General features: G+C 40.2%; 4 protein-coding genes across 8 annotated transcripts; 1 reads left to right on the forward strand and 3 right to left on the reverse strand.

The window, feature by feature from the left end:
- Positions 1 to 340: 340 nt before the first annotated feature.
- Positions 341 to 3,216, reverse strand: LOC103977453 (uncharacterized). 2 transcript variants are annotated; one of them, XM_018822726.2, is made up of 5 exons: positions 3,050 to 3,216; positions 2,782 to 2,953; positions 2,426 to 2,506; positions 689 to 812; positions 341 to 593 (listed from the first exon to the last, which is right to left on the reverse strand). In XM_018822726.2, exons 1-5 carry the CDS (start codon positions 3,171 to 3,173, stop codon positions 543 to 545), a joined length of 552 nt encoding a protein of 183 aa, XP_018678271.1. In that variant the 5' UTR covers positions 3,174 to 3,216; the 3' UTR covers positions 341 to 542. The 2 variants fall into 2 exon arrangements, with proteins under 2 accessions (XP_018678271.1, XP_064954511.1); XM_065098439.1 differs by having other exon boundaries at positions 2,782 to 2,943; positions 3,049 to 3,214.
- A 364-nt stretch (positions 3,217 to 3,580) lies between these two features.
- LOC103977454 (uncharacterized) lies at positions 3,581 to 11,205 on the forward strand. Of its 3 annotated transcripts, XM_009392967.3 has the most exons (4): positions 3,581 to 4,097; positions 5,869 to 6,237; positions 6,357 to 10,934; positions 11,015 to 11,205. In XM_009392967.3, the coding sequence occupies exons 1-3, from the start codon at positions 3,951 to 3,953 to the stop codon at positions 10,890 to 10,892; spliced, it is 5,052 nt and encodes a 1,683-aa protein (XP_009391242.2). In that variant the 5' UTR covers positions 3,581 to 3,950; the 3' UTR covers positions 10,893 to 10,934; positions 11,015 to 11,205. The 3 variants fall into 3 exon arrangements, with proteins under 3 accessions (XP_009391242.2, XP_009391241.2, XP_009391243.2); XM_009392966.3 differs by having other exon boundaries at positions 6,357 to 11,205; XM_009392968.3 differs by lacking the exon at positions 3,581 to 4,097 and having other exon boundaries at positions 6,099 to 6,237; positions 6,343 to 11,205.
- A 1,719-nt stretch (positions 11,206 to 12,924) lies between these two features.
- On the reverse strand, positions 12,925 to 14,111 carry LOC103977455 (GCN5-related N-acetyltransferase 5, chloroplastic-like). The gene is made up of 2 exons (XM_009392969.3): positions 13,388 to 14,111; positions 12,925 to 13,328 (listed from the first exon to the last, which is right to left on the reverse strand). Exons 1-2 carry the CDS (start codon positions 14,098 to 14,100, stop codon positions 13,058 to 13,060), a joined length of 984 nt encoding a protein of 327 aa, XP_009391244.3. The 5' UTR covers positions 14,101 to 14,111; the 3' UTR covers positions 12,925 to 13,057.
- Positions 14,112 to 15,329: 1,218 nt separating this feature from the next.
- On the reverse strand, positions 15,330 to 19,404 carry LOC103977456 (rac-like GTP-binding protein 3). Of its 2 annotated transcripts, none has more exons than XR_001977240.2 (8): positions 18,862 to 19,404; positions 18,682 to 18,769; positions 18,490 to 18,599; positions 18,332 to 18,395; positions 17,300 to 17,364; positions 17,154 to 17,219; positions 16,898 to 17,053; positions 15,330 to 15,652 (listed from the first exon to the last, which is right to left on the reverse strand). XR_001977240.2 is itself a non-coding variant. In XM_009392970.3 (8 exons), exons 1-8 carry the CDS (start codon positions 18,964 to 18,966, stop codon positions 15,610 to 15,612), a joined length of 645 nt encoding a protein of 214 aa, XP_009391245.1. In that variant the 5' UTR covers positions 18,967 to 19,399; the 3' UTR covers positions 15,330 to 15,609. The 2 variants fall into 2 exon arrangements, 1 of the variants encoding a protein (XP_009391245.1); XM_009392970.3 differs by having other exon boundaries at positions 16,898 to 17,001; positions 18,862 to 19,399.
- Between the last annotated feature and the right edge of the window lie 837 nt (positions 19,405 to 20,241).

Raw genomic sequence — 20,241 nt, forward strand, 5'->3', positions numbered from 1 at the left:
CTGCATTTTCATGTAACAGCATTATGAGCTTTAGCCACAAAACTTAAAGAGTCATGAATGCATGGTTCACCATCTGAAGTCCAACAAGTTCACATACAAAACAAGCTTCCACAACCCATAGCATCATTTCTGCCAAAGAAGGTTTAACATATGCGGTTTTAACAGACAAGTTGCCAAATTAAGGAAAAAATGGATGCTTCAGTTCATAGAAAATGATCTGTGCCACATGGTAAATGCTGTCAAGATGGATTGAAGACTTCTTTGACCCTTTTAGAAGCCCATTCAGGGCAGGGGAGAGAGTTGATTCAATGAAATTTCTACGTTCGCTAAATACCAAGCATTACTGGAAGCACATCCTTCAAGATGGGAATTTGAAATTAAGCTAGTACAACTCAATTTTTCATGATGAAGCAATTTGTAGATGCTTATAATGTTGCTCATACAAGGTGAAGTTAACATAGACACAAGGTTGCTATAACATCCTTTAACTAAGGCTTTAGAAACTAACTCATACACCTGAGCTCAATAATAATATACAATGATCAGAACTGGCCAGGACCACGAGCTTGCAGCCTTTTCCTCTCAAATTCAAGCTGTGTGGGTAGACAGAAACAAGAGAACTACCACCATAAGTAACAATATATTTCATAAACTAGAACATTTCAAAAATAAGTCAAAAAGTAGTTACCACTTTCTTCACCCGATCATTGGCAGCAGGCGTTCCTCCAGTAACATTTTCCGGGAGATATGGGATGCTGACACGGACTTCATTCATAACAACAATGACAGTCTTATCCCAGCGGACAGGAAGCCTAACATATTGGAAGTTCATTTAGCATAGCGAGACCGGAAAATTAAAGACCACATGGAAATAAACCACAAAGCTCATGTCCAATATGCAACTATAGATGTATCAGATATCGATAGAAAATTGTTCCTCTTGAGATCCTAGAAGAATGCTAACAAATTATAGTATAACACAATATTTAAAATCTTGTAATTGCACACGGTGGTTTCTGAGATTCAGCAATTGAGACATAATAACAAGCAACTATATACTAATCAGTCCAGGGCTATGACACTGACATCAGCCATCAATTACCTAAGAAACATCATGCAGCTCATAGTAGTTACATTCTTAACATGAAGTATGAAGATATTACGATGACCACCACACAATTGTTCCAACAGCAGTAAGAACAAGTAGTGTACACATTGTTCAATGGCTAAGGAAACATGAACAAAATTTTGTATGGTTATAATATACTTTTATGCGACATGTTTGTGTGTACACATTTCATATATAAGAAAACACACTGACGAAGAAATCAGAGAAGATGACATATATGAAGAGAGAGAATGTATGCTTTTACAGGATACATGAAATGACACAAAAACTACTGTCACCCTTGTAACCCCTATCTAGATATTTCAAATCTTCTACCAGGTTCAAGTTTCAGGGAGATACAACATAACTGAAGAATAAATGACATGACCAAATTCTCTAGCAACAAAAATTTTCCAAAACATGATCTTATCAGATCATTCATTTAGGATTGCATCATTTGTAAAACAATATAGCAAAATCCAACAAACAATAGTATGTTCAAGGTCACTAAGGGAAACACTGGAAATATAAAATCTGAAAAGCCAAAAGCAGAGTTGAATGAGTCAGAAATAATGAAGAAGTTTTTTGGTTTATGCTCAACAGCCTAATTACTTCATGAAATTTGGCTATGTTTAGACTACGTGCCTGAATTTTCTAGAAAACCTTGGCTAGATTCGTAGGTCAAGTCTGATCAAAACAAGTTCCTAAATCACTGTCTATTTAGTCAAATGGGGAAACAAAGCAGATGATTTCAGTATCAAATGTGAAACTGGAGTGTGTCACAACAAGGACTTATAAGGAAAGAAAATGTCTTAAAGACAATACATCTCAAAGTAACTTCAGCACAAAAACAAATTGGGTTAAATGATATTGCTTGACATGGTCCACACTTGGACAAACAGTGAATTGATTAATATACCAATCACAAGTTGAATCAAAAGAACTTTCAATCATAGAAGAAAACAAAGATGGGATCACAATTCAAATGTAACAGCACAAAGATTATTTTTCTCTGATCAGGTTCTACTCTTTGATTCATTCCTTTACCATCAGAATCTGTTTACAAAATTGCCCTGAATAAAGTCACAATACTTTCTGTAAATTTGCATACAATCCTTAACAAATTGAACAACTGGTACATGTCCCACATCTGGATAGAACACAATGAAGAATCAATAGTTTTAACTGAGATAAACCCGCTTCAAAACTTTTAGATGGAGCTATGGTTGGAAGAAGAGGAGCTGAATGCATCATTCACTATTCTAAGTGCATAAAGTCAATTAAAAGAGAGAATTTAAGTAGGACAATTGTTCTCACGTCTTAGACAATGCATCAAAAAGACTTTGAGCCTCGCTAGTGACCCCAACACCAATCCGCTCAGCTTCAATCTCTGCTTGTCTGTACATTCACAAACCATTTTACTATAGAAGACATCAGAGACAATCCATCGAATTGGAAACAAAAGGAAAGTTCAAGTTTTTCTGCTAAGTTCATTTCTTAGTCTGATTTATCGAAAGGAAACTTGCACAAGAATTTCGTCTTTCAAATTTTAATGCAACTATCACATGAATCGACTATCTCTATAATTAATTTCCTCACAAAAGTTCATCTATTTCTGAAAATTCGCAGAAGCAAAACCTAAAACTTGGATAATAAACAAAATGAACCAACACCTCAAAGAAGCCTCTTCTCTGGCCTGGAGACCGGCAAGATCGATGTAGCACTTGTTGAGGTCAAGGGGGTCCTCCGCTTTCTTCAGATACGTGAAGTCCTGGATGTAGTTGGCCTTCAGAAGTCGAATGTTCCTTCGAGCCCCCGCATTCGAACTGCCTTCTTGTGAGCATCGTCGAATCGGTCAAAGACAACGAATCAAGATGACAGGGAAAGCAACAAACAAAAAGAAGAAGAAAAAGATTCGATCGAAGAGTGCGAGAAGGATATGGATGACGAGGATGTTGGAGGGGCGGTCGTAGGCAACGATTTGGCCTTCGATCTCGTCCCCGAGAGTTGTTCTCAGGGATAGGACGCAGCCCACCGCAAGCTCCTCGCCGCCGCCTCCCTCCATGTGCCTCCTTCCTTCTCCACAGGTTCCCCAAAGCAGAGCTCCGTTGATGAAACCATAAAGCCCATTAATACGTATGATTTCTATTTACATACGTACATATACATAGTACGTACATAAACACTACATGTATACTCTTCCTGTTACATCGATATAAACCAATCCCAATCCCGTGTTTTGTCCGAGACAAAAAATGATCAGAACGCTTCTTCCATTGGGGAAGTTATGTGGGCTCCGTTTGCGTTAGACAGACCAATATTGCCTCTTGGATGGGTTGGGTGTTAGACTGGAACATAGGTGCTGCGACCGGTTCACTCTCTCCCTTTCCCGTTTCACCGACCCGAACCAACCCAAACCAAGAACGGCTCTCCCTTTCACCCCTCTTGCATTCGTCTCGCAAATATAATCCATTTCTCTGCCTCCCCATACGGCCGCCAAGAAGAGAAGAAAAAGCCAACCAAAATCCATCTTCCGGTTACGACCCTTGCGATTCCAATCCCCTTTCGCTGTTCGATTGCTGCCTTCGCCCTCCATCGCCATCGTCATCATCCTTCCATCTGTCCTTCCATCGTCTCCCATCGCCAGTCTGTGGGCGGTGGGCGGAATTAGGGTTTCCTCCAGCTCGTCCATCGGGGTCTTCCGCCCCTGGATCTAGTGTTTGGAGGCTTTTTTTGCGCGGTTTGATTCGTTCGGTGATTCGGGAATCGGCAGCGATTGGGAATTGATGGTTCGCGCCGGAGGAGGGATCGGAGGCATCCAAATTGGGAAAGATGCAAGGCTATGCATGGGAGGGAAGGTGAGTGGAAACGGGGGCGGCATATGCGGCCGGTTCCTCCGCCCGGTGATATAGCAGCGTCAGCATCTGCTACCCTATCTCTTCGGCCGCCGCCGGTATCATCAGAGACCCCCTCGGATTCGTTCTTAAAGGTGCCTCCTTCCTTGAGTTTTTATCTTGGAGATCAGAACTTGGAATTGACGGTGGACAGTTCGATTGTAGTTTTTGTGTTGGTTGGATATTTTCTTGCCTTTTCATTGTATATCTGGGAAAGTTTCGTTCGTACGTCATGTTTTTTTTTTTTCCTATCAAATTTATGGTTGTTAGGTTCCAACTAAAGATGAACACTTAATATGGATTGTGAACTCTGACAACTTTTGCACTAGGTCGCTTATGTATTTTCTCCATTCAGTGAGAAGATATGGAAAATTTAGGAACACCTACAGATGCAGAACGTTTTATTCTGTTAGAAATCTCTCAATTGGGTAAACGAGCATAACAATAAAAGAATTATTTACTTTCACGAGGTTGAAAAAAGCTTGTGTTTCCATCTCTGTTGACGGTTTAGAAGATGTTCATGCTTCAGTTAAGCTTCCAACAGCACATTTGGACTTTATGTTCATTTTGTTGCAGTATTTAACACAAAAGTCCTATATGCTGTCAATCATATTCATTCGTTTTGGTGGGCTCATTGTAGTCACACAGCTGCTTTGGGTAATTGAGTTTCGGCAGGATGTGTAGCAAGCCCTTTTTCTTTGAAAGTTTCCAGGGTTTGGAATGCTGGAATAATTCACATTATGCTGAGAGTTTTCTTTACATTGTTGTTGAATATAACAGATAATATATTGACTTTGAAAAATGATGGGATTGTGGTAGGAAGATATCCCAATTTGAATGCTTTTACCAATGTCGGCTAGGATAATTTGTTTATGACTAAGTATTTGAGAGATTATGAAATTGATATGAGCTTATGGTGCAACCCAAACTCATCTCAATGGGCCTTGAAGACACCTAATAAGATCTTAAACTGATGTTCGAATTAGATAGAGTCTTAGGTTTGTATTTCAGAGATAAAAGACAGTTAAGTTTGCAGATAATCAACTCTTTGAATTTGAGGATCTCGACACTTTCGAAGGTTCAATTCAATATCTGAATAGGGATGTATCAAGGCTTCTTCAGGTGAGTGAAAATATTATGGGACTGAGCAGGATTATTGAGGCCATTATGAGAGAACAAGAATATTCGTCCCTTTCATCAGATTGAGGTAAATCCCTGGATCTGTTATCTTCTGTGGTCAATTTTGTTGATTTTTTATCCAAACATATTGAAAATTCAAATATATATGATCCTATGTGTTAAAGATATATAACCTTATGCTCACGTCTAAGTACTCAGATGGCTAGAGCATTCAGTTGCCTACCAACAGGCTGGATTTTTTATTCCTCAGGAGTGTTTGTGTATGCGTAGTTGGTGCCTTGTGCACCATATATTTATGCATAGAGGGAAGGAGTGAGAAAAGAGAAAAGGATTTCATAAGAGAAATACTACTTGGTTTCCAAATAATGGGACACCGTTAACTTGAAATTCGTGGTGCAGTAGTCTGTTCTGTCTCGAATGACAGGGTGCAGGATCCACTTGCTGAACATGCTAATAGAGGTTGGCACAGCAAAATATTGTGTTTGAACTTCGAAGGGTGTGGGAAGTAGGAAAGAATTCAGTCCCTGGTAACACTGCATTGGTGGAAGTCTCATGGATTGGGTCACCAATTTTTAGAATGATAGTCCTTGTATCTTTTATTTAGTGTTCTACTTAGTCCTTGTATCATTGATTTACTGTTCTTCTGCATTTTGCATGACACTGAGTTTATTTCATTTTGTTCTACTTTTCTTATATCATCTGGCTAATAGTTCTTTTTCGTCACAGGATGGACGCCAAATTCGAGTTGGTGATTGTGCACTTTTTCAGGCTGGAAATGCTCCACCTTTCATTGGAATAATTCGCCAGTTTTCAAAAGGCAAAGAGGATCATCTTAAGTTGTGTGTTAACTGGCTTTACCGACCTGCTGACATTAAGCTTGCAAAAGGCATATTGCATGATGCTGCACCAAACGAAGTCTTTTACTCCTTCCACAAGGACGTGATTCCTACTGCTTCATTGCTCCATCCGTGTAAAGTTGCATTTTTGCAGAAGGGTGTTGAGCTTCCATTAGGGATACCATCTTTTGTCTGTAGGAGAGTATATGATATTGCTAATAAGCGCTTGTGGTGGTTGACTGATAAGGATTATATCAATGTGAGTTTTTCAATATATTTGTTAAAATTGCTATTTGATGGTAGTGTTAGGACAAACCATTCTTATTCTGTCATTTATATTTGTGCACGTATCAACCTTTTACAGTTGTTCTTCCTCAGGAACATCAGGAAGAAGTGGATCAGCTTTTAAACAAAACTTGGCTAGAAATGCATGCAGCAGTGCAATCAGGTGGGCGGTCACCAAAATCTCTGAATGCTCCTGCAAGCACACAACAGTTAAAATCTGGTTCAGATAGCATCCAAAATAGTGGCACCTCCTTCTCTTCGCAGACCAAAGGAAAGAAAAGGTTGAGAAGTGATCAGGCTGTGGAGCATCTCAAGGGAGATCAAGACACAGAGACTGTCAAGCGAGACCAGGTAACAGAACCCATCAAGCGAGAGCATTCTGCTAAATCTGATGATGGTGATTCCGTTAACTCTATATCTGACAACATGAAGACAGAAATTGCCAAAATAACAGATAAGGGTGGGCTTGTAAGCATGGAAGGGGTTGAAAAATTGGTGGATCTCATGCATCTTGATAGAAGTGAGAGAAAAATAGATTTGGCTTGTCGGATAATGCTTGCAGATGTCATTGCAGCCACTGATAAAAATGATTGCCTTGGAAGGTTTGTGCAGCTCAAGGGAGTGCCTGTGTTAGATGATTGGCTCCAGGAGGTACACAAAGGAAAGACCAGTGATGGTAGTAGTCCCAGGGAAAGTGACAAAATAGTTGATGATTTCCTCTTGTCCTTGCTTCATGCACTTGAGAAGTTGCCTGTAAACCTCAATGCTTTGCAGACTTGTAATATTGGTAAGTCGGTGAATAATCTTCGCAATCATAAAAACCTGGAGATCCAGAAGAAAGCTAGGAATCTTGTTGACACTTGGAAGAAACGGGTTGGTGCAGAATTGTCAAAAATTGATGATGCAAAATCTGTTGGATCTAGCCAGCCTGTTTCCTGGCCAGTCAAGCCAGGTTGTTCTGATGCTAGTCATGCAGGAAATAAGCGCACTGGATCAACTGAGGTTGTTGCTAAAATGCCCGTTGCTCGGTCATCGGCATGTAAAGCTTTGTCTAGCAAGCCTGGAGTATCAGATTCTACTGTGAAGTCAGTTTTTCCTGCTTCTGTAGCAGTCAGTTCGAAGGATCCACATGGCAAAACAGCTTCTAGTAATGGGGGTTCAGAGTCGATCGCTGTAGCAGTTAAAGAGGAGAAGAGCAGTGGTTCCAATCAGTCTCAGAACAACCACCAATCTTGTTCTAGTGATCAAGCAAAAATAATGGCTTCTTCCTGGAAGGAAGAAGCAAGGAGTTCGACAGCTGGATTGGTGAATACTAGCAAGCTAACTGGTGGTTCATCTCACAACCGAAGGTCAAGCAATGGGATTCTAGGAACAAATTTATCAGGAATTCAGAAGGAAACTCATCCTGGTAGGTCTGGTTCTGTCAACAAAGTTATGGCATCAGAAAAAGCATCACAATCTGGACCAACATGTGAAAAGCCACTGGATACAGTTGTTGGTGATCATGGAAATAGCAGCAGGCTGATTGTCAGGCTTCCTAACCCTGGTCGAAGTCCTGGACATAGTACCACTGGATGCTCTTCTGAGGACCCATTGGTCATGGGCAGCAGATCGTCGTCTCCTGGTATTTCAGATAAACAGGACCATAATGATCAGAGAGTGAAACGACGGAGTGATGTTGCTTGTTCTCATATTTCCTCAGAAGCTAAATCAGAGTCATGGCAGGGCAATGATGTCAAGGAAGGGCTTGTTGGATCTGAAGGTGTGAGATCACCAACAGCTATTCTTGATGAAGAACACAGCAGAAATATTGTGGAAACTGGGAATGTTGCAGATGCTACTAGGACTGCCTGTTCATCACCTGGGAATGAAAATGGGGTTTGCTTGACTGAACCAAGGACAAGTTCTTTTAGTTCTATTCATGCCTTGGTAGAAAGCTGTGCCAAGTACTCTGAAGCTAGCACTCCTTTAGTTGTTGGAGATGATACTGGGATGAATCTACTTGCGACTGTGGCAACTGGGGTGATTTCCAAGTCTGACTTAATTTCACCCACTAATTCACTTGGAACGTCACCTGAAATGGGGGATCCATGTACTGGTAATGATAATTCCAGAATGAGGTTATTAAGTGATGATGATATTGTCCAGAGGAATGTCCGATGTGATGAAGCTACTGATGCTGGCTATGAGAAACAAGAAAAGAGTGTTGGTTCTGTTTTAGCTATGGATCTGTTGCATCAAGAAGGGACCAACATCACAGGTAACATAAGAAATGATATTCAAAAGCAGGAAAGTAAATCAACCATTGACCCAACGACACAATCTACTATCTCCTGCATTGGTCATAAAAGTCTAGATTCTCCTATGAAAGTAGAGGTAAATCTTGGGGAAGAAACAGTTGATGTATGTTTTGCTGTGCATAAAAATGGACAAGTTGTGGAGCATGATAGTGATGGAGCCTCTCCACTTGAAGGCAAGCAACTTACTGGTAGCCAGGTTTCAGACATCTGTACAGATGATAAGCCTAATTTGATGAGTCCATCGATCAATGATAACAATTCTTTTGAATGCTATCATAAGAAAATTGGAGATGGCAGTATGTGCACTTCTGATACTAAAATAGGTGATAGATGTGATCTGGATGTCGCTACTTCTGATAGAAAATCAGAGATGCCGCTTGTTGGGGAGCCTATGTCGACTCCTGTGGCAAAAGGAGCATTAGGTGTTGCTAGCTCAACTGACCAGCAGCAACCTCCATCGTTTGATGCTGTAGATGAAAGTGTGGATGCCATTGTCTCACTGCCTGTTGGAAGTGCTCTCTCTCCTAACGCTGCTGATGAGTCTAAGACTAGGAATTCTGATATCTCAGGAATCAATCAGTTGGAGTTGGGGCATGAAGCAAAGGACCAAAGCAGGGTTTCCCATTTTAGCATTGATGAACCAATAGGATCAGCTGCTGCTTCTCTTGTCATTGCAGAGAGTGTTGGAGATACAAAAGAAGTTCATGAGAGTCATCCGATTGGATCAACAATTCAAGAAGGCCCACATACTCCTACAGCAAAACAAATTGAGAATTTTGCAAAATCCTCCAGGACATCTGGGTTTGATGCAGATGGAATGGAGGTGGTTGCATCATCTGCAGAGCCCTGCTTGTTGCCTGTTCCTGCTGAGCAGGATGTTTCCAATAAGCTCGAATTTGATTTGAATGAAGGCATTCCTGAGGAAGATGGGAACCAAGGCCAGCCAGATGTGTCAGCTGCAATAGTATGTTCATCTGCAATTCCTTCATCTAGCCTATCTCCCTTTGCAAATCCCATGTCAAATTGTTTGCCTGCCTCAATTACTGTAGCGGCACCAGCAAAAGGGCCCTTTTTTCCACCTGAAAATTTGTTGAAGACTAAGGGTGAGCCTGGATGGAAAGGATCAGCAGCCACTAGTGCATTTCGGCCAGCAGAACCACGAAAGGTGCTGGAGATGCCAGCCAATGTTTCAGATAACCCACCATCTCATGGTACGGGAAAGCAAGGCCGTCTTTTGCTAGATATTGATTTGAATATAGCCGATGAGAGAATTCTTGACGAAACAGCCTCTCAGAACTCTGTTCAGGCTACAGTCTCAACTGTGGGATTTGTTAGTACTCATGACACACCTACAAGAACTGCTGGGGGAGTTGATCTTGATTTAAACAGAGTTGATGACGATATGGAAAATAGACAGTTCTTGTCAAGCACCAGCCATAGATTGGAGGTGTCTATTTTGCCCATCCGTCCTGCATCTGAAGGATTACCTGGTGGAGAATCAAATGTTCTTCGGAACTTTGATCTGAACGACAGACCAGGCCTTGGTGAAGTTGGTGTGGAACCCATACCAAGGGGCCAACAAGCAAATAACACAAGCTATGTTCCATTTTTTGCTCCTGTTGCAGGTCATAGAACAAGTAATTCTGAGTTTGGATGTGTATCATCATATTTCCATCCTAACTCTTATCCAGCTGTTGCTATACCATCTTTCTTGCCTGATAGAGGTGAGCAATCTAATCCAGTAGTTGCAACTCTAGGATTCCAGAGGACTATGGGGTCAGTAACTGGCGTTGGCAACCTTGGTACTGATATTTATAGGGGCCCTGTACTTTCATCATCTCCAGCTGTGGCGTTTTCTCCTGCTACAGCATATTCTTGTTCCAACTTGCCCTTTCCTAACAGTTTTCCACTTGCCTCAACCTCTTTCTCTGGCGGTTCGACCCCTTTTGTTGATTCTTCATCAGTAGGCGGTTCCTGCTACCCTGCTTTTCCTTCACCATTTGTTGGTCCTGTTGGTGCTGTTTCATCTCATTTTCCAAGGCCTTACCTCATAAGCTTTCCAGAAGGTAGTGCTAGTAGTGTGTCTGACAACAATCTGAAGTGGAGTAGACAAGGCTTTGATCTGAATACTGGTCCAGGAAGTGGAGATATGGAAGCAAAAGATGAGAGATTACCTTCGGCATCAAGACAACTTTTAGTTCCATCTTCCCAGGTTTTCATGGAGGAACAGGCAAGAACATATACTCTGCCAGGCGTAGGTTCAAAGAGGAAGGAGCCTGAAGGGAGTTGGGATGCAGACAGATCTGCTAAGCAACTCTCTTGGAAGTAAGGAGACCGTTGGAGAACCCATCTTATCTGTAGATTCAGTCTGGTGAGCCACTAGTTTATTGTCTTTGTTATGGCTGTGAAAATTGGAGTGTTCATTATACATAATTATGCTTTATCATGCAGGCACAAGCTTATGTGGAATTTCTTTTCTGTATTGCTTTTTCACTAAAGTTATACACACACAAAAGCTCACATACATCCTAGTGTTTGCCTTGAGGATGACGTGGGAAACTTTCTAAGGGCAACCAAACCTTGCTGTAACTCATGTAAATGTTGAGATATGATTCACTTCTGAAACACTTTTCATGCTTTCAGAGGATGCTTTTTTGACATGTTTTAGGCTTTCAGGTAAGTTTGCTGCTTTTCTGATGGAAAATATATATGGTGGGCCTTCAATATATGGTGATGTTATCTAGATATTGCATATTGTTTTTGTCATCTCTTTCTCTAATGCCATTCTGAGTGCATTGGATCTTTCAAAGGCATTTGTCATCATCTCTCCTTGTCGGTGGTTCCTGCAGTCTATCATCTTCATATGCTTCTTCGGAACCCTGTTTGTGTCTGTGCTGCTCCTGCATTAACTTCTGTTTTGTATTTGCTCTGTGAAGTTTTCAGTTAAACCTGTCTCGGATATAAATAATTCAGTGGCTATGGTGCCCAGTGTCGAAGTAACAAGTTTGGTTTTCCTGATTGATTGACATTGTTGGTCTTTTATTTCTTAGGGAAGATGTGAAGCAGTTTGTGATTATGTGGTTTTCAACTCTTGTAGTGATTAATCATGTTTAACTTTTCCCCCCAAGACAGCCTGTTGATTGAGAATTTGCTGCATTTTGAGTTTAAGAACAAAGGTGGATTTTGATTTGTTCGAGTGTTTGTTATTTGCTGAAGACATGACTTTGTTGATGCCGAACTAATTTTATGTTAATCTGACATCATAGCTAAGATTATACACTGTTTTATTTGTATCATGTATTGTAGTTAGCCTTTTTTTTTTTTGACTAGGAGACTACTGTTGTTGTATGGATATGGTGCTATTCTTTATCATAAAATTCGAATTTGATTACCTGGTTTCAATGAGAGCATGAAACTACAGTAATCTTTTTATTTTCCCATCCTTTGATGAATGCCCAACAATATACGACACGAGCAGTTTCCAAGTTGGTACAGTTGTCTTTAAGCTGAACTTCTTTTGCTATTCATTCTGACAAACATATGTTATGGAAGGCATAAAATGCCATGATCTTGTGGCTTTGGGATAAAAATTTACATTTGGTACATGATTATGTAAGCAGCCAGGATTTTGAGATAACATAATACTCCCATTTAGGATGATGCTATGAAATCATCATTTGAAACATTGGCAGAGCTTTACAGGATGCTGACAGTAGTGATGACCAATAAGAGTGGTAGAAACACACATTGTTAGTTCTGTAAAAGTTGCCATTATTTTGATTCTGCTGTCTCATTCTTTAATGATGTGCCAAAAATATAATAATAATAATAATAATAATAATAATAATAATAATAATAATAATTGGCTGTCATAACTTTGTTATGATGTGCCAGAATACAATTGTATTTTAAAAACCGACTGTAATTGCATCTTTCTTGATTTAAATATATTCTCTTTAGTTGCTGTGGTGATCTTTTCAATTCGACAGGAATAATTTGCATGAAAGATCTCTTACCATTTCTGTTCTCTGTAAGTTTCAGGTAGACTGTAATCAGTCTCTCTTTTGATCCAATTGATTTTATTTATTTATTTATTTTTAGCTTCTCTTTTTTCCCTCATACCTCAATTTGCTTATAGTGTCACTGTATTCAAGCATCAACATTATAGCATCATTAACGTTGAATGAAGTATCATTTCATAACAAATGTTTCAGAACTAATTTTTCATCAGAGTTATTACATCTCTAATGTGTTGTGTGTGCATCAGTTATTCCCAAAAAGAAAAGAAAAAGAAAAGCACCCTGGAGTAGTATATACATGACAAATAATTAAACAAACACAAAGACCTTGGTGCCATTATTACCAATTTACCGCAACAACAACAAGTTCATCGACCTTATCCTCCACGCACCATGAAGGCCCGGTGACCATTCCAAAAGCACACTTCTTGGCATTAGATCCAGAACGCAACATCGTACGTAGTCTGGTGCGGTATCAGATTGGATGGTCGTCGCAAGCAGAGGTTTTATTGACCGCGTCGTCATCTGATGGAGGTGGCAGCTTTTTCCACATCAAGTGCTTGCGTCGTTGAAGACTCAACCAGATGAAGTAGCTGTCGGTCTTCGACACCTCATAACCCGCTTTCCTGTACATGTCGAAGGGGCCCTTATCCACCACCCTGCAGTGAAGGTATACTTCTCTTTTGGCCTTCATTCTCGTTATCAGCTCCTCGCATGCCTCCAGAAGATGCCATCCAATCCTCCTCCTGAAAGGTTGTTCCTACCATGAAAAGCCCTGTGGAACAAGGAAGAGTAGAGTTGGTACCTTCGCAGCGACTTCCTGACGGCCATGTTGCAGATGTAAGGGCAGTCAGGGGGAGGGTGGGGCGTCGGCGGGGCGACATTGGCTCCGCGAGCGTCGAACGAGATCTCGGCAGTGCACGCCAGCTGCGCTGGTCCCTCGGCGTCGCTCTCCTTGTAGAACCCGATGAGCACCGCCACGTGCGGTTCCAGGGCGCGCCGCTCCTCCAGGTACTGCTTTACCAGGAAGGCGATGAGGTGGGCGTACCGGACGGGGACGAGCCTGGACTCGGAGAAGGTCTCCGCGAGGAGCGTCCCCGTGGCCTCCATCTCCCCGGGTTCTACGGGGCGGATCTCCAGGACGCCGCCGCGGTCGAGCTCCACGATGACGCGGAAGTCCCGGAGGACCTGGACCGCCTCGTCGTTGATGACCGCGCCTGGTTGGTCGGGGGCGTCGGTGCGAGAGGAGGCGGTGGGTTGCGTGGCCGAGGAGGAGGAGAAGCGGCCGAGTAAACTTCGGAAAATCGAAGGCTGGCGCTTCTCCGGGGGGAGGGAGGTGGTGGTGCCGGCTAAGGTCGTTGAAGGAGCGGAGGGGGCGAAGAGGCAGGGTTGGAGGGTGGAATCAAGAGAGAGGGAAAGAGTGGATGGAGGACAAGCCATGGAGTCCTTCCTGTTCTTGTTGTTGATGATGATGAGAGAGAGGAAGAGGAAGGAGAATATTGTGGTCTTCAAATGCATGCATGCATGCGGGGGGGTGTGTATGCGCAATGGTTTCCAAGTCAAAGGGTGACTTGAAGATTACTGATGGGATATATTCCATCTTCTACTTGGTCACAAAGAAAGATGGAAGCATATTACTTGCAGCAACAATGATTCCTACATTGTTTAAGAAAATAATGGATTAAGGTGGTGGGAATAGACTTGGTTGCAAACCAAGATTTAAGCATCTTAAAAACAAATATTTGCCACTTTGCAAAGAAATTGTACCAACAAATTTAATTATTTCTAGATACCATAAACTTATATGTTAAATCCTAAATCTAAAGCCAACAATATGTATGTATGTATGTATGTATATATTAATGAAATTATAATATTAAGTTAGACATGCAAAATCACCATCAAATATTAAAAAAAATATCTTCTAAACAATTAGAAATAACTTTGATATGGATAAAATAAGAGGGAATCCTTTAAGCAATATGAATATGTAAAATCAGAAATTAGTCTTAATGATATGAGAAGAAATAGATGAAAATCTTCAAAAGTTGTTTAAAAATATTATTAATTTAGGTGAGAATATTATTTTGTACATAGTTGAGTAGTGATCAAAGATGCATGTGATTGATTCCAAATAATTGAGACATTATGACTTGTTGATTTTATTGTAATACATATATTGCTGAATTTATATCTTGTCAATTTTATAGGGAAGAGTTTATGAAATTTGTAGTGAAAGTACAGAATAATGTATAAAGTATATAAACCTTTTTGACTTTGAGAAGTTAGGATGTTTCCTTCTATAGTGATTCTTCTCTTTTTGTATCACAATTCATCAACCAGATTCAACTAAATTTAAGGACAATGAGACCTAAAAAGTGGTCTTCTTTCTTTCTAAGCTTATGCAATTTGTGTACTGGTCCAGTAAGATTTCACATGGAAGTAGCACTTTTAAGACTTTCCATATGATTTCACATAAAGCACTTCAAAAGCTCTCTCTGTGTCTTCATACACCCTGTAAAGATTCCTTGATGCAAATTCACATCAACAGGAAAACAAAACATTTGTACACTGCATTGCTCAAGATAGAGCTAACTAGTTAGATGGTAGTATCTGAGTTTTAGCTTCACAAACATGATTACTGACCAACAACGGCAACAATGAGTATTTACAGAGCACCATACTAGCAGTGTTTCCAAACTGATACAAATCTGTTCAGATTACTTCATGATACACACTTTAAGATATCAAGTCACCTTCGCGTTTCAAATCGAACGTTTAACATCTGGAGTACATCAATTGTCTTTGTTAAAGTTCCCAATTGAAACAAAGTCGGTAGTAGCAAGGAAACACAACTTACAAACCTGCTCTATCCACACAAAAGCATAAATATTGTTCTTACAAGATGAAACATTTACAACTTGCAAGACCTTTTACACTACCAAACTCAGAGCCAATGCAGTCTTGGTCCGTGTCAGACGAGCAAAACAGGTAAATGGGATATATAATTTCTTGGCGGGAGAGGGTTCAGTTAAAGCTGCACAAAAGCTTCATCCTACATAAGATATTCCTGCAATTTCAGCATAAGTTGGGCTTAGTGCAAATGTTTGTGAGAGAATGCAATGCTTTTTAACTCTTTCGGTATGCTACTGGACTTATACAAGCAGCAAGTAGCTTCTTAATCCATTTTTTTTCGTATCAGCAAAAATCATTGTTGCTAAATGTAATTTCCTCCAAAAATAAAAATAAAAAGACTTGATACTGCCTAAAGATTTACTTGAGGTTGTTTCTACCATCATGCACAATTTAGATAGCATGCAACATGTGCAGTTGGATTGAGCCAAAAACTATAGAATACTCGCTTAAGATAGCTCAAACTCAACATTGTTGCCGTGGATAACTAAGATACTCTCCGTGATTAAAAACAGAAAAGCTCTGAATTAATTTTGTGAAAGAGATTTCATAGATGAGAAACCTTCTGAAAAGCAGCATACATTTGATAAAAGAGCAGCGGGTTGATCAGAGTATTAAAAGAGAAAAAAAAAAAAAAATCCAATTTTCATGTCCCTTCTCATTAGAGCTCTTCCTTTCTAGCTTAGTTCTTGTTGATATCTTGTTGGCAAAAGACCAAAGGTTTAATAATTACTTTCTGGACACCTGACATTAACCTTATGTTGCATTCCATTATAGCCAAAAATGGCAACCCTGTTTCAAAGACTACTCCACTTTTGAGTACCATATTCAGTTCTGAGCTTGGGGACAATATCCAAGTAAATATACTAATGAAAACTATAGTAAGACGACTGTAATTTTCACTTAGCTTAGGTTGATCAGGGGAGATAAGTCATGCGCAACTATTAGTTGCTTAAACTCAAGTCTAATTATTGGAAAGATAGTACCTAAATGGTTCCAAAAGAACCCACAGTTATCTTTATCAAATTATCAGGTCCCATTTAGTGGATTGATAGCATCTCTGGTTTTCACACTGGAGGACCTTTTGGATACTGCAGATAAGATGTTCATGACTAAAAGAACAATTAAACAAACATAGGAAAATTTCAGAAGTCCTAAATTTGGTCCTATCACATTTCAACCATACAACAAGAGGGGTTGGCATGACAAGGAAATTATGCAAACAGGTTGACTTATTCTTGAAAACTTACACATGCAAAAAGAAATACCATATTAGATAGAGAAGAGTTAGTTTTTGGATTGGAACATCAGTGATATTGAAAACAAATAATAACAGCAGAAATTATATATGATAACTTGTATGAATAATACACTTAGAGGTTAATAGAACATGTTTACTTACAGAATCGAACAACCATATGTGGACTTTTTCTTCCTTTTCTCCTTTTGTTTTGCAGGAGGCTGGATAACTACTTTGATGGCAGCATCAAAAACTGCCTTGACATTCTGCAGATGGAGAGGTTTCGATAGGTGTTTGAAAGAGCATGTTGACAACAAGCTTGAGAAAATAAATGAAATTACATGGGTAAATAAATACTGCATGATGAACTGTTCTTCGCTTAGCCAAAGAATTTATAATAGAAAATTTTGAGACTAACCTGCTGGGTTTTTGAACTGCACTCCACGTAATATGCAGCACCAATCTTCTTTCTCAGTTCCTCTCCCTGTCACCAAGAATCACAGCCAACGGAGCAGAATAAATTTGAAATACACTAGGTTTATGATTGGTAAATGCATATGGCACCTGTGCAGTAGTAACAGGAAATATCCCAGGATGATCTGCCAAATAGTGCTTATCTTCACGAAGATCTGCAGAATTCATATTATTGGTAGTTGAAACAGAAAGCACCAAGACAAATGTAAATTGGTACCATAGACATGCATAAACAGCAAAGTCTTGCCAAAATGTCTCCAGTATTTTTCTTTTTGGTTTGACTGTTGGAGATACATGAAATTATCATTCCTTCATCAGGAAAAAAGAAATAAAGGAGCAAATGTGTGGCATCAGCCAGTATATTAATGGATGAGGTTTTGGTGATATATGTATCCGTTTACCCAGGTTGGTGCATTGACCCCTTGTTTCGGGTACTCCCTGAAGAATATCCCCACAACACATTCTGATTTCCTACTAACTTATCATTTCAGTGTTTTCTTCTAAAGAATGCTTTCACAAAACTAATTCATTTGGGTATTCCTTCCATAACTAGGCTTGGAGTATTTGGGTATTCCTTCTTTATCTAGATTCTTTCCTAGTCAAGAGAACTGCAAGCTTTCCCCCATCTTGGTGCGGGTTTAACCATCATAACTTAAAGAGTTTGCTCTAATTCCTAATGTCTCTTCTATGCTTAATGATAATATGGTATGAAACACTTTCTTCTCTAGACTGACTTGGGTAGGTGTTCAGCCATTTCATTGGGCCTCAATAATAAAGTTCAAAAAATGAAGCAGACAAAGACTCAATTGTGAGTAATCAAATTCTATACTCCATGATTCAGCTATGTTTGTTGTATTATTATTCACTATTACATCTGTTACTAGACTGATATGCTCTGGACTCATTATTGATCCTAGCAGTACATGAATTCATATGACTAGCTTCAGCTAGCGACACGAAGATCGCAAAAAAGAAAACGTTAACAATACCATGTCTACTGTCTAAGCAAGCATCACAAATCCCAGCCTCCAACAAACACATACAAGTCATGATCAAGAATTGTTCAGATGTAACATCGAAGTAAAAGCATCCTCTGATACAGAGAAAGGCTTCTCTACTCACCTAATTTGGTACCAACCAACAGCAAAGGGACTCCAGGGGCATAATGCTGCAGCTCAGGTATCCACTGGACATCATCAACACAAGAATTAGAAGCTGGAAAGATTGGGGAATGAAGTATTAGCCTGAAAACCACACATCCATCTTCCTAAACCTTTCACCTTTTTCACAACATTCTCATAGCTGGCTCGGCTCACTAGTGAGAAAGCCAGCACGAAGACATCTGCTCCTCGGTAGCTCAGTGGCCTCAGTCGATTGTAATCCTCTTGCCCTACAAAAAACACCTAACAAATCATGCCTGACAAGAACAAGATTGCAGCAAAGGTCATGCGACAATCGGGAATTCATGTCACCAGCAGTATCCCAGAGGCCCAGATTCACTGTCGTTCCGTCGACAACCACGTTGGCGCTGAAGTTATCGAACACAGTGGGCACGTAGTCCTACAGAAGAAGGATTGCAGAAGGGAAATCATGAATCAAGAAACCCAAGCAACGAAGCGAAGATCCCAAGAAAGGAGGGCTCGAGGAATCACGGTTGGGAACTTGTTGCTGGTGTAGCAGATGAGCATGCAGGTCTTGCCCACAGCTCCGTCCCCGACGGTGACGCACTTGATGAACCTGGAAGCGCTAGATGACATCTCTCCCTTGCTTATAACCCAAGGAGACTGGAAGGAGAGGAAAGAGGAGAAGCAAAGGGATGCTGAGGCCTTGCTGCTGCTGCTACTGCTACTGCTACTGCTACTGCTTTGTTAGGACTGTGGGGATGGGGAAGGTGGATCACATGACTCTTACGACCCCTTCTCCCAGCTAGTTTTCAATGCTCGGTCATTTCTGGCGTAAACAGACACTGTTCCTCCCTGTCTCCATCCTTCAATTTGCAATCTCACTTCCTGTGATGAGTACACAGGCAGAGGAGACTCTGCATTCCTTTGTCTCTCTCGGCATGGTTCAACACTGGCCCGTGAGTTAATATGGTTAGAGAGAGAGAGAGAGAGAGAGAGAGAGGCATTGTGAAACGTGAGTGTCATAAAAAGGAGAGTGAGGGAGGGGAGAGTGGGAGAGGTGGGATCGACATGGCGAGCTATAAATGCAAGTGGAGGAGTTGCAGTAATAAAAGAGAAGGCGAACGAAGAAGCATTGGACTGCAGGAAGCGTCATTATGTTTGGGGGGAGACCACATTGGCTGGCTTAGATTTTGGCATCTTGCGAGGGGAATAATGAAGACAACATGGATTGATAGATTGAGAGATAGATTTGGAATTGCTTCTATTGAGCTGGATTTTGTGTGTTTGTTGGTGCTAAAGATTCTATTACCCTGCATTAGATTAGATTATTGTACTGTAGCAATAAGATTGATATCCTCGTACTTTCATCAATGAGGGATCCAAAGAAGATAAATGGATAAGATCTTATAGGAATAATCTTACTGTTGTCCTAAGACTCACTCCTAATCCAATTACTCATTTGGTGTCATCCTCTTCTAACTAACATAATATGTGTGTTAATATGATATTATGTTAGGTTTATTATTGGATAATGTGAGGGTAAAAGATGCTTAGAATATATAAAATACTTTGCACTTCTAGGAATGTAATGAGAGGGTAAGCCTGCCATGGAAACATTGTTCTTTTTTTTGTCTTATCCAGATGATCAATAAAAAAAATCAAAAACAAATTAATAGAGGTTACTTTAATTTCCATATTGATCATTAATGTAAAAAGGAAGAAGAAGAAGAACTCTCAACTATTCATAAACTAATCAATAAGTTAGAACTGGAAAGATTTATAAACACCATTCTGAATCATCTTTGTTTCCTTATTCTCTTTCTCTGCATCTCTTTTGATTAGAAAGAATAAGACCTTGATTAGTAGTGCTCAAGCAATAGTATCAAAGTACTAATGTATCAGATTAAG

This window comes from Musa acuminata, chromosome BXJ2-3 (genome assembly GCF_036884655.1).
Source record: "Musa acuminata AAA Group cultivar baxijiao chromosome BXJ2-3, Cavendish_Baxijiao_AAA, whole genome shotgun sequence".
Taxonomy (NCBI): Eukaryota; Viridiplantae; Streptophyta; class Magnoliopsida; order Zingiberales; family Musaceae; genus Musa; species Musa acuminata.